The sequence below is a fragment of the Leguminivora glycinivorella genome, chromosome 11 (genome assembly GCF_023078275.1).
Source record: "Leguminivora glycinivorella isolate SPB_JAAS2020 chromosome 11, LegGlyc_1.1, whole genome shotgun sequence".
NCBI classification, from domain to species: domain Eukaryota; kingdom Metazoa; phylum Arthropoda; class Insecta; order Lepidoptera; family Tortricidae; genus Leguminivora; species Leguminivora glycinivorella.
In genome coordinates, this window is record NC_062981.1 from 14,886,294 (window position 1) to 14,899,584 (window position 13,291).

Here is a 13,291-nt window from a genome sequence, read left to right on the forward strand (position 1 = left end):
GGGCCATCTTGGATATAAGGATCAGTAGCACATGTACATGCGTCCACTTGAGTCGAACTAACAGGATCCCGCTTAATGTTACTGAATGCTACATCAACTTCTTCATTCATATTAAAACGGGAGTGTTAGAAACTATGTAAAACTAGTTCAGCTTAAAATAATTTTCATATACCTATTAGCTAAACAAGCAACTTATCAAAGAGTGGTAGGTATTAATATAAAGAGACTTATGCGCATTAATATGACACTGTCATAAAATACTCTTAAAACCTTAAAATAGTAGTAGGTACTACTGCCTATGACAGCCTAGTGATTTTCACTATGAAGGTGGGACTGGATACCTACAGGCAAACCTTTTTTTCATTTCAATATTGTGACATGACATGACACCTACTGTCTTGTAAAATGTAAACAAATGGTCATGTTAAACGTAAACAAATTACTTAGTGTCGTTTAAATTATAAACTAAGATATGTAATCACTAATCAGTAATCACAAAGCTGAATAAAGCCAGCTATTGGTGGGGAAATTATATTGAATATAATTTATATCTGCTATCGGTGGCGTCCAAAAAGCTGGGCATCGTGTTTTTCTTGTAAACTCGTGTATTTTTGTTGTATTCAATATGAAATTACGTATCTAGTCCTAAGTAATTAGTTTCTGGCTCTTAATTGGTTAAGTATATTCATTGAAACAATATTAATTTATGATTTTAAAATAACGGACAAATACTTTAGTTAGTCTTTTTATTAATTATAATTTATATTCAAGACTGAGAGGCTTTGAGCATAGCTGTGATATCCGACACTTCAGCAAACATAGCATACAATACAGACCGTTGGACAACGAGCTGCTGCCCGCTCGCTGTCGGTAGCTCGGTAGTGTTAAGAACGATTGATGTCTTATTTAACTTTGTTTACAATTGTTGTACCCAAACATTTTTGAATCTTATAGACATGAATTAGGTTATTAAAATTACGAAACAGCCAAATTAAACAACATTTATTTAGTTAATACTAATTTAATACAGCAAGTTTATAATTTACACGTACTAAACCATACTAGGCATAATTTAATATAATAAAATGTGAAGTTTGACTTCACTGTAAATATATAGACATTTCGGATTCTAAATTTCCACATTAATGTAACATGTTTAATTATTCTATTATGAATATTTAATTAATTCGTACCAATGCAGAACAGATATGCAGGAAACGAGGTAGAGGATAGACACTCAAAACATTCGTAGGTATTTCGTACTACCTAGGCTAAAGAAAACAAAATAAAACTTTAATGATTTTGTAACAAGTTTGTAAATAATACTAGAAGATATTTAGTACAAAGTAATTGTATTTTTTTAGGCCTTTTAGCTTTTTTCATTTAGTAAGAAGAATTACTTGTTATACTCTAAGACGTATCTTGTTACTAATACTTACTATTTTACTTATTACTAAACTGGTATCCGCTACAATCTGCGAATTAAATGCGCGACAATCTCCCGCCCCAAATTATTACATAGGCATCCATCCGACTAATTTATTGTTCTGACATCGATGCAACAGGACTATCATTTCTGAGTTGTTATCGCGATGGCAACGAATGGACACCAAAATATGCGAATGGACTTAAAGTATCAGTCGCCGATAGACTGGAATGTCTTGTTCCTGCACACGAGGCGCTGAGCGAAGCAGTTCAGCAAGCGTGTAAAGGTCGTCCCTGGGCCTGTAGTTATTGGGTTGATGCATCATGCCATCAGAGCGTTTCCTTGCCACCATAAATCTCTTCATCTTGTTCGCATATTGCCGCTTGCGCCGGGCCTCCTCATACCTTTGGGCAAGTTCAGCTGGGTCAACCGGGTACACGTCAGGGTAGCCGCGAGCTAGTGCCATGCGATTCTGCTCAGAGAAGTAAGAAGGATGATGAGGGTATTCGCGTTCATGAGGGTTGAGAACCACGGGCTCATTGTACCAGATGTCACCGTTCTCATCGACTTCAGGCTGCTCTTCGTCGACTGAGTTAACGCGTCCATAAAAACGGTCTGCAGGCCATTGATTAGCAGTCCACTGACTTTCTTGCTTCCTTCGCTCTTGAGCTTCCCACAAATTCAAAAGTGCTCGAACATCGGCAGCGCTTAGTCCGGAGTCTCTCTTGCGGCGTTCAGATATAGGCCTATATAAAAAGAAAGAGAAAATCATTAATATCATTATAGTTCTGGACAGCTGGACAGAGAAATGTAATATTTTATACGCAGTCAGTTTTTCTTTACCTGAAATTCTTTTTATTGCCCCCAGAGTTTTTAGTCGCCGTTTTGGCAGACGCGGCGGCACCACCTACTTTCGTGCCACTGCCACGTTTGCTTCGGTGGTCATGGTCATGGACCGCCGAATCCAAAGGCGAAGGAGCCTCGTGTTCCTCGGCCCTGATGAAAAACAAAGCATGTGTAAATAAGTATCAACAATTCAACACATCACTGACACCGTAAGTATCAGAGTGCAATATACATTACTTGGTATTTTAAATAGGTACTTATATCAGTTTGACTTACTTAAGGTTCTTCTTGCCAGAGCCGTTTTTGGTAGCTACCTTGGTGGCAGCACCGGCTCCTCCAACCTTTGTCCCACTCCCGCGCTTTCGTCTGCGCGAATCGTACTCAGAGGATAAGCCCTCCTCTCGCCTGCCCGGAGGCTCAGCGTACAATTCCGCTCCATAAGCTGGTCTCATGATAAGGTTATCAAGATCAGCCTGTGGTGGCGCAACATCATAACGCTGCGCTACCCCCTGTTCGTATCCTTCAGAGTTTCCTAAAATAATGATTGGGGGACGATTAGCAGAAGACTCAACACATAACATATAGAAATAATGAAGGATGAAGGTTAAATAACGTGAAATATATGGAAGGTTAAACTTGGGAGTTGAGAAGATAAGTAGGTTATTCGTTTAAAAGAGCATTCCGTTTATTGTAGTCGCGCAGTAGAAATTGTTGAAGACGGACAATAAGCTCACGACAGCCATCAGGAACTGTCCCATTAAAGAAGATTGGATGTGAGTGAGGCTCGCTTTGGTGTGGCCATTGTTACCTTCTTCGCTGAGCGCGAGCGGATACGGTTCCAAATCGTTTTTGTCGCTCTTGTTGAGGAATAAAGACTGTGTGTCGTCTTTTGCTTGGTCCCAATTTTCAGGTAGTTCACCAATTGGACCGGCATCTAAAATTCAATCGATTGTTTGGGTCTATTTGGTAGAAAACACAATCTAGTATTAATATTAAGGCTCATACCGCAGCGAGCTTATAGAAGAAATATTTTAACTGAAATTTTTTGATTCATCTTATAAGAGGACATGCAGTAGCATTGATAAATTAGAAATGGCTGATTAGGTGAGATACTATAAATGGAAGCTCATTATAATTTGCTGTTAAAATAATCTATAGCTCCATGCAAGTTGATTTTATAAACCTCAAAATGGAGATTAAAATGCTGAAGTTAGTGGCTTAGCATTTTAGATATTAACCTATAAAACTATTTGGTTTAATCCGCAGATCAATAAGTGGCCTATAAATAGAAATAGTATGGAGATTGTAGTAGGCTCCATTTTTATGTCAGAGGAAGTTGATGTCTCTGAAATGAACTACGCAGCACCGGAACCGCGCAGACACCTGTTGCTAAATTTAGAGCGCAGTGGGCACCGGCTGATCAATACACGATAACAAAACAATCTGATACACCTCCATTAAAAATAAAACAAAAGTTTCCTTTAAAATAATACAATGTGGAACAATCGTAAATAATAATTAAGTGGCATGAAACAAAGAAATTATATTACAGTAAATGAAAATAATCATGTAGGTAGTCTATAATATACGACATACGTACCCTTGCTGTTTGTAGGGGTTGGCACAGCATGAACTGCTATAAAAACCGCGAACAACGCGGTTAACGAAATGTATAACATCTTCACGCCAATTCTAGATTGAATATGAGCTAACAATTTAAAGGTAGCAAAGGACCGGATGCGATTGTTAGGTGGCCACTAGCGGAGCACAAGTGTCGCCTATCAGAGCTCACTGGAGAGAAAACCCGGTCTGTTGTCGATAAATTCGTAACATGCGCAGTAGGGATGCACACAGAGACGGATTAACGGACAACAAAGTGAACAAACATCTTGTGACGTAGACAGCTTTTGGCTCCCTTTGCTACAGTAGCTACTTTTATATCCTTGTGCCCTTGTGAGGGTATAAAAATAATTTGAATGCCTAATCTACGCGTAAAATATTGTTTGTGAATGAGAATAGTGAAAATAAGTGAAAGCATGAATTTAACGCGTTCAGCGCTAATCGCAACTCTTTTTCATTTTATTATCTCTAGGTACGAAATTATTATTTTCGCTACAAGCCGAAACCCCATCCATACAGAGTAGCGCTATGCTATGATCATAGCCAAGACGCGGATGTTGATAACGGGAGAAGTGGTCGTCCACTTCGTCGTTAGTTAGAATGAATAATAGATTAGTTAAAAATAATGGCGTCAATAAACGGTTTTTTTTTTTTTCAAAAAACCGATAAATGTCCGTTTTGTCGGTGTCCCTAGCTATTATGATGGTATTGATGGTAGCAAGCCAAGCCAGTGAAGCCAGTCAGCAGTATACGGGTTGATTAAATTTTTCCTGATTTTAAATGAATTATGAAAGAAGAAAAAAGATAAATAAAATAGCACTGGCCTGGGAACTAATATTATTTATTATTCTCAGTTCCTCCCTGGCCCCAGACCTGAGATAAATGGATTGCTTTACAAAAGACCAGTTAAGCGCCGCGTCGAGACGGACGGCGTCGTTGCTTATTAATTTCGGTACATTAAATATTATGATGCGACTGCCTACTGGAAATGACTTTTCCAGTGATTACTTTAAGTTCTAGGTAACGAGTCTGGGACTCATTTCACTGATCTACTTAGGTCGGCGCTGATGCTGAACTAAATAAGAAACGGGTACCTAATCATTTTGAATACCTAACTGAATTAGTTGGAAATAATACACTGGTGTCTTTATGTAGGCTATACTTTCGTATGTAACGGCCCAATTCCTCTATGTAGTCTATGTAATAAGGGCTCATTATCTGGATGGCGGTTTATCACAACTCGCGCTCTATCGCGATTTCATTTCTTCTGCTTGCTTAGCCTAAGGGACAACCGTTCATGCTCCGTAGAGTATCTTCCGTATTGGTGTGACAGAGGCAGTTGCGTATCGTTCGCCAAGGAGCGTGAACGATTATCACTTCAGCTGTCTTATCTATGTTATCCATTCATAGGGGTATTACGACTATTAGGTAAAAATCTGCGCATTCGTTCATATGTGCACATTTCTTCATTTCTTTGAAATAAGGTAAAAAAAAATACGAACTACCTACTTACGGTCAACCAATTTGAATCCTAGGCCACTCTAGAACCCTGTCTCATTTAAACCATGTTGTATTTGGCATAAGAAGTCACATTGACGTTTACTGTGCAAAGGTTCTACAGTGGCCTAGGCTTCAAATTGGTTGACTGTACCTAGCAATTGTTTTTCACCACACCAACTGGTAAAGGCTCTCTTTATTCTTAGAAAACAGATAGCAAAATTGCATTTTATCCACAAGTGTGCAAAGTAATTTCATATAAATTTTAACTTGATATCTTCTGCACTCTTGTGCATAAAATTGAACTTTTTCATTAGTTTTTGTAAAGTCAAGAGCTTTACCAGTTCGTGTGGTGAAAATTTATTTTCAGTACAGATGTCAGGTCGAAACTTCGGAGGGCCATCTGTACTGAAAAACGTCGTACGATACATGTGCGAAAAGGAAATTCGTAACTCGTGTCGATTTAAAACACTCCCTTCGGTCGTGTTTTAATTTATCGCCATTCGTTTCGAACTTCCTTTTTTACGCACTTGTATCGTAATGTACTATTATTTAGTCGTTATAAAAAATTACTGACATAAAAAAATCAAAAATATTTAGCTATATTTAAATAATAGACTTCATAGAAAAAAAAATCATTTAATGCTAAATTGTAATTTGTAATCAACACAATGCAAAATTGTATGGCAAACATAATATTAATAAATAACTATCACTACTACTTATTTCCTTTTAGACTTAGTCATAGTCCGGCGCTTCTTATTTTTCCTTTTTTTTGCATCACTGTCAGAGCTAGAAGAAGATGAATCACTAGATGATGAACTGCTAGAAGTACTGGAATCACTACTGCTGGAGGAAGAATATTTCCTTTTCCTTTTTTTTCTTCTGTGATCCGAATCACTGCTGGATGAACTCGAGCTGGAAGTGCTGGAATCTGACGAATCACTGGAATCTGAAGAAGTAGACGGTTTACGCTTCTTCTTTCTAATGTCTTTCTTATTAGAAGACTTGTTTTTATCAACTTTCTTATTCACATCTTTCTTTTTGATTTCTGCTTTTCGTTTCTTTACTTTTTCATTGTTGCGCGGGTCGTCTGTATCATGATCAGACTTTTCAATTTCCTGTGTTTCTGATTTGGATGATTTTTTCTTTTTTGTTTGGTTACTTTCTTTGTCTTTATTTCCTCTTTCTCTCTCTTTCTTTTCTAGTCTCATGCTTGATTGATGATCTTCACCTCTATCTTTACTGGCATGGTTTTCATGTTTCTTCTTACTTTTAACATCTTTCTTTCCTTCATGATCATCAGTATCCTGACTATTTTTATTATATTCTAGATTATCTTCATGGACCCTTTCTTTTCTACTCTTATTATGCTTATCATGCCTTTCTTCATATCTATTTATTTCTTTCTCTGTGTGTCTGCTACTATTTTTTTCATGCTGACTTTTAATTTCGTTATTTTCATACCTTTCTTTTACCTGGTCTTGTAGGTCACTTCTTGCGTGTTCATCTCTATTTTTGTCTTTTTCATGTCTTCTTTTGTGTTTCTTTTCATGCCTATTATCCTCACTTCCAGTACTTTGTTTATCTTTATATTCAATATTAGAATTTGACTTATGTTCTCTTTCTAGAACTTCTTTATCAGATTCCGATTGCTGTTCTATATGCCTTGAATTCTTATCTTCATCTCTTTTTCTTGATTCATCAACAGCCCTATCTTCTCTTTTATGTCTCTGTTTGTGTGTTTGCCTATCTGTTTTATCATCATGTTTTTTATAAGAAGAATGGTAATTTCTACCAGTATCTTGATCATCTAAATCATTCATAGAAACATCTCTACTTCTATGCTGATCTTCATTTCTGGATTTTCTTACATCATCTTTCTTATTTTCCCTTTCTTCTTTTCTTATCTCGTCATACTGCCTGCTATTCCTGGATTTATTATCTTTCCTGCTCTCAAACTCATCATTTCTATAATGAGACTTGCTTTGGTCTTCAGTTAAATCATCATATTTACTTCTATGATTGTGTTCATGTCTGTGCCTTGATCTGTCTTTTTTGTCCTTTGATTTTTCATTCTTATCTTTTTTTGATGTTGAAGAACTTCTTTCCCTTCTTTTTTCTCTTTTTGAATAGTCATCAGATTTTCGTGTCGATTGTTTTTCTCCAGATTCACGATAATTTCCAGAATTAGTTTGATATTCTGTCTTAGACCTACTTCTACTTCTTTCTCTATAACTTCTTCTATTTGTGACATTTGTATCATTCCTTTCTTCATTTCTCCTACTGCCTGTGTGTTTATCTCTGCCATATTGCTTTCTTTGATTATTTTCCCTACTCTTAGATCGCCTGTATCTATCTTGTTTACCTTCTGCCACTTTTTCACCTCTATCATTAAAATGTTGTACTCCTCTACCTTTCCCAAGCCATCTCATTTTGGATACTGACTGTGAGAAATCAACATGGATGCGCCTGTCATCAATTAACACATTGTCCATTTTAAAATAAGCATCTTCACATGATTTTTTATCATCAAACTCAATGAAAGCATACTGTAACGAGTCTCCAGTCTTTTTGTCTCTTATGACTTCACAACTCACAATTTTACCAAAGCGACTAAATATAATTTCTAAGTCTTCATCAGTTGTGACAGGGTTTAATTTGCATACAAACAAAACATTTTCAGGCGGAGCTATGTCAGCATCTGGTAAGTCGCCTACAATTTCAAGGATGGTAGCCCTGGCTTTTGCTTCCTTTTCTTCAATCATTTCTTGTATTTCCGCAGCCGTTTTTCCTTGAGCTTCATCTAGTTCTTCATCCGGAGCAATCCGGCCTCCTTTCAATCTTTCAGCGCTAGGAGATGGAGACCTCGAAGGTGCTCGCAACCCTGGGGGGTCACTAAAGGGGTCCTCGAGAACAACTGTATGCGTAATTCGAACATCTTGGTAGGGACGATGCGTCTCGTCGCAAATGACATCGTTCAGTTTCCTTAGAATTTCATGGCCTTCCGTAACCTCGCCTATGACACAGTGGACGCCGTCGAGAGAGTCCAAATCAGGGCCAAGTGTAAAGAAGAACTGTGAGCCGACCATCATTTCCCCGGTACAGACCATAGAAAGCAGTCCCGCATCAGTGTGACGTATTTTCGGCATTTTCTCTCCGGAAAAGAAACGTTTCTCCGGACCGTTCAAAAGCCCCCATATTGACTGTCCACCGGACCCTTCTCCACTCGGATCACCAGTTTGAGCTATAAAACCGCTTCGAATCGAGTGAAACAGGTTGAAATTGTAGTATTTCATCTTGCAGAGTTTTAAGAAATTCAGACATGTTATAGGGCGTTGTTCTAAAAAAAGGTCCACAGTAATATCTCCGAGCGTAGTCTCTATCACAACAGACATAATTTATAAAGTATTTGGCACAGCAATATTCAGGATTTTATTGTAATATTTCTTTTTACGCGAATACTGACACATCACAATAATGAAACATAACCTCAATTATTATGTTCCATTTTACGTTAGGTGGCGTCACTAAAACTGTAAAGTTGTTCAATCTAAATAAAATTCTAAATGTACTTCAGTAAGTTATATATTCGAATATCACTTTCTATGCATACGTTGGCCTCGCTATTTTCACGTGACGTTCCGTTTTACAACAAGTCGTGTGATATTTTATTGACCGCAATGCTATTTTTCTTGGTTATTAATGTTATTATTTCATGCTTCTTTTTCAGTAGTAAAAAAAGTTTCATAATCTTTTAATAAGATACTTAATACAATAAATGTGTGAAGCTAAATTCAATCAAAATTATTAGAAATGTTAAATCGAGGTAGTATGTACGTAGAACGAAACGATTTCATTCATACAATGTTTGTAAGCGCCATCTATCATCGAACACGGGCATTTCTTAAGGTGAGATAGTATATACATGGTGTATACTAGCAAGTAGTAGACGTTACAGCAGTTGTTAACAGATGTCGTGATAATTAATGCCGATATTCTTTAAAGGGCATACTGGAATTTTCATAATCATCCTAAGCCGAATGGCGCTATCTCAAAACAAAATGATACTGAAGTAAAAGTTAGCTATGGAGTTTCATTTGAGATAGCGCTTTTCAGCTTAGGAGGGCAGAATAATACCTACTATTTAATTTCTCTATAAATATCTGCAGAAGATTCAAATGGCCGTCTAACACAATTAACCATAATCGATAGCAGAGTAAAATTGTACATTTTTGGACCGTAAAAATAGCAAGTCCTTGCTCTCAGTTGTTTCTTAGGTACCTAGGTAGCTACAGATACCTCTGCTAGAGCTATGACTTGTATATCTTGGGTACATATACACACTTTACGATTCGCAACTTGAAAAACAAACACATGTTGAATTAAGACATATAATTACCCATAGAGTAATAGGTAATTACCTACATAATCATTTCGCGAACGGTCAGTTTACAGTGTCATATTTCATTTTAAGTTTTTCAGCGTCTGCGTGACCCTTCAAGACCAAAATGCAACCGATCCATAAGTAGAAGTACCTACCTACCCTCCGATTTTCAATATCGAGGTGTCGGACGCAGACCATGCTATCCGCCGTGCGATCCTGGCAAATCTAATAAAGACTGTTTCAACCCTCCTTCCGCACCACCCTAATAAAGTGACTATTGAAAATTTACCAACCATTCTTCGAAGAATATAAGGTTAGCCTAGCATGAATGACTGTGAGACGTGAAATCGCATGCCATGCAGTGAAATATGAACTTTAAGTTTTAGAATTAACGATGAGTCTTGCTTTTTGTTTTAGTTCAGATGTTTTGAAATTCTCTGTGGACAAAAAGTCGCATCGCAGACATATGCCAAAGTAGATCACGCAAAAGATCAGGCAATCCGCACATATGTATTATTGATGTGAAAGTTTTGCATTAGTTGACTCTAAGAATGGCAAATGATCTGCATTATTGAATTTATTTTGTTGATAATCAATTTATTATGACATTTATTTTAATTAGACCTGTATTCCTTAAAAGTTAATAGTTTTCCCGCATTTCGGTTGTAATTATCAGTATGGAGGAAAGTTACATTTTCGAATTACTTGCAACGCTCAAGGTTCAATCTTGGAGTCTACTTAATTAAAATTTTGTTTCCCTATTTAGATGTTGATATGCAAATGCACACATAAACGACACAAGCCTTCTTGAGCTTACCGTGGGACTCAGTCTACCTGTGTAAGAAGTCCTATATTATTTATTTATGTTTGTTTATGGTACAGCTTTAAAAAAATAATACTTAGTCAATAGTTTTTTTAAAGTTATAAAACTTAAAAATGAAACAAAGAACTAAAATTTTATTAAAAACGTAGCTGAAAGTTTATAACGATTTTCAAACATGGTGGCAAAAGGAGGCTAATTCAATATATGTCTGTTCCCAGTGTAACGGCTGGGAGTTAAACACGCAGTGAAAATCCGAAATTTGCACAAAAACTATATTTTTCGAATTAAAAATCGGAAAGTAGGTACACATATAAAAAAGGGAGCGCAAGAGACGTGCGGTTGGCGCGGAAGCTAGATCGGAACCGATTCGGGATTATTCGGAAGTGCGAGGATGCACCTCGCCGCCCGCACTCCTCTCGCCTCTTACATTCATTGACACTGTTAATGAGATAAGAATTAGTTGCATCGCGAACATACCCCCCCTTAGTGCTGCACTAGCAGCACTCATCCCCTATAGGAAGGTGAGCGACGCGTGTGGCCGATCTGGTAAGTATCCCCGTTCGGGTCTTAATCCTCACCATTCGGATCCGGCCATCTCTACCGGGTATGACTTCTTGTATAATGCCCTTGGGCCATACGTTTCGAGGCCCGTCTGGCTCAACAATAAGTACGAGATCTCCAACTTGCAATGGCCTCGTTTCTGTATGCCATTTCTTACGCGGCACCAGGTCAGGCAAAACTTCCTTCACCCAACGCTTCCAGTATTGGTCTGCAAGGAGCTGAGCTATGCGCCACTGTTTTCGCAGAAAAAACTCTGATCCGTCGAAGACTCCAATGTGAGGTAGATTGGATGAGGAACCCACAAGAAAATGGTTAGGTGTCAGAGTTTCTTGGCTATTTGGCTCGACAGAAACATGGGTTAGCGGTCGACTGTTGACTATGTTCTCAACTTCTGCAAGCAAAGTGTTTAATGTCTCCTCTCTAGGAGCTCTTTCTTTTAACACGGTTTTCAAGGACACCTTTACGCTTCGTATCAGGCGTTCCCACGCGCCACCCCAGTGGGGACTAGCTGGCGGAATAAAGGTCCATTTTGTTCCGTGATTCATCGCCTCGTCCTTGAGCTTCTCCTCGTCCAGCTCCTGAATCGACCTTTTAAGTTCGGTATCGGCACCTCTGAGATTCGTCCCATTGTCCGAAAACAATTGCTGAGGCCAGCCTCGTCTTGCCGCCATGCGGCGCAGGGCCATGATGAAGGAGTCGGAGGTAAGTGACGCGACAGTTTCCAGGTGGATTGCTCTCACAGTCAAGCAGGTAAACAAGACCCCGTATCTCTTTTCTCTCCGTCTTCCAATAGTTACCTCCATGGGACCGAATAGATCGACGCCACAGAAGGTAAAAGGACGTTGATGGTGAGCCAATCTAGCACTAGGTAGGTCTCCCATTCTGGGAACTTCTGGTTTACATTTTTTAAGTCGGCAGATCATGCACTTCGACACGACGCTTTTAACAGTAGGCCTCAATCTTGTAATCCAGTATTTTTGTTTAATATTATTTACAACCATTTCCTGGTATCCATGCGCGGCGCTCGTATGATAGTGTTTCACAATAAGGCGCGCCGTGTGGTTCTGGCCGTCTAGAATTGCAGGTCTCCTGGTAGCCGGCGAAACATCTGCAGCCTCATCAATGCGGCCCGCCGCTCGCAAGACTCCATATTCGTCGAGGAAAGGTGACAGAGTAAGTATTTTACTGTTTTTATTAATGCATTTTCCTTGTTTCAGGTCACTCACTTCTTGTTCAAAACTCTCAGCCTGTGAACTTCTCAAAAGTAGACTTTCAGCTTTCTCCATGGTAACAGCTTTCTCAACGATATGTTTTCTACATTTATTTATGAAGGTAAGTGCCATGGTAGTAACTCTAAGCAGGCGCAGCCACGAAGAAAATTTTGTTGGGTCCGGCACAGGTAAGACAATTTTATTATTATGTATTATATTTATATATTCTAAATCGTCCCTATTTTTTATTTCAGGGTTCAGTACATCGGTTGGCCAGTGACACTCATCACGTCGAAGAAAGGTAGGTCCATGAAGCCACTCGTTTTCTAAAATACAGCAGTCATAGTTTTTTCGCGTGCCCAAATCAGCTATGTTTAATTTTGTAGGCACGTACCGCCATTCACTAATGAGTGTCAACTCGTCGATTTCGCCTAAGCGATGAGCTATGTACGGTTTGTATGTACGCGCGGCATTCCTTATCCAGTGCAAAGTACAACTTGAATCGCTCCAAAACGTTCGTCGCTCGGCCTTTATCTTATGTTCCTTTGTAATCATATCTGCAAGGCGCGCAGATAAAACAGCGGCTTGTAATTCTGCCCTAGGTATTGATAGGGTTTTATTTGGCATCACACGACTTTTGCTAGCTATAAATGCAACGTGTATTAATCCATCACATTCCCATCTCCAGTAGGCCACCGCGCACATAGCTATAGATGAACTGTCGCAAAATAAATGTAACTGCAGGTTTGTATATTTATTATGTTCATTCATTTGCAGCGCCGGCGCACGTGTAGATAACGATAAGGCCGGGCCGGGCGCGTCGCTGCCTAACAGCTGTTGATTGCGCGCAGGCTCGGTGTGCGTTACGCTGGCGGGGCTCGTTGCAGCGGCGTTGTTATAGTACCTGGGCAGTTTCACAT

At 38.8% G+C, this 13,291-nt stretch overlaps 2 protein-coding genes across 3 annotated transcripts; both read right to left on the minus strand.

Annotated features, from left to right (window-relative positions):
- Positions 1–732: 732 nt before the first annotated feature.
- Positions 733–4,073, minus strand: LOC125230995 (putative neuropeptide precursor protein). Of its 2 annotated transcripts, XM_048136317.1 has the most exons (5): positions 3,873–4,073; positions 3,081–3,206; positions 2,549–2,804; positions 2,270–2,422; positions 733–2,172 (listed from the first exon to the last, which is right to left on the minus strand). In XM_048136317.1, exons 1-5 carry the CDS (start codon positions 3,949–3,951, stop codon positions 1,629–1,631), a joined length of 1,158 nt encoding a protein of 385 aa, XP_047992274.1. In that variant the 5' UTR covers positions 3,952–4,073; the 3' UTR covers positions 733–1,628. The 2 variants fall into 2 exon arrangements, with proteins under 2 accessions (XP_047992274.1, XP_047992275.1); XM_048136318.1 differs by lacking the exon at positions 3,081–3,206.
- Positions 4,074–6,012: 1,939 nt separating this feature from the next.
- On the minus strand, positions 6,013–8,858 carry LOC125231405 (peptidyl-prolyl cis-trans isomerase-like 4). The gene has a single exon (XM_048136852.1). The coding sequence runs from the start codon at positions 8,785–8,787 to the stop codon at positions 6,112–6,114; it is 2,676 nt and encodes an 891-aa protein (XP_047992809.1). The 5' UTR covers positions 8,788–8,858; the 3' UTR covers positions 6,013–6,111.
- Between the last annotated feature and the right edge of the window lie 4,433 nt (positions 8,859–13,291).

Excerpts from the sequence above, each read along its gene's own strand:
- LOC125230995 (XM_048136317.1), bottom strand. The coding sequence starts at position 3,951 with ATGTTATACATTTCGTTAACCGCGTTGTTCGCGGTTTTTATAGCAGTT. Across the intron at positions 2,423-2,548 it reads TCTGGCAAGAAGAACCTTAA|GGCCGAGGAACACGAGGCTC; the intron begins GTAAGTCAAACT and ends GTTTTTCATCAG. Across the intron at positions 2,173-2,269 it reads GGCAATAAAAAGAATTTCAG|GCCTATATCTGAACGCCGCA; the intron begins GTAAAGAAAAAC and ends CTTTTTATATAG.
- LOC125231405 (XM_048136852.1), bottom strand. The coding sequence starts at position 8,787 with ATGTCTGTTGTGATAGAGACTACGCTCGGAGATATTACTGTGGACCTT.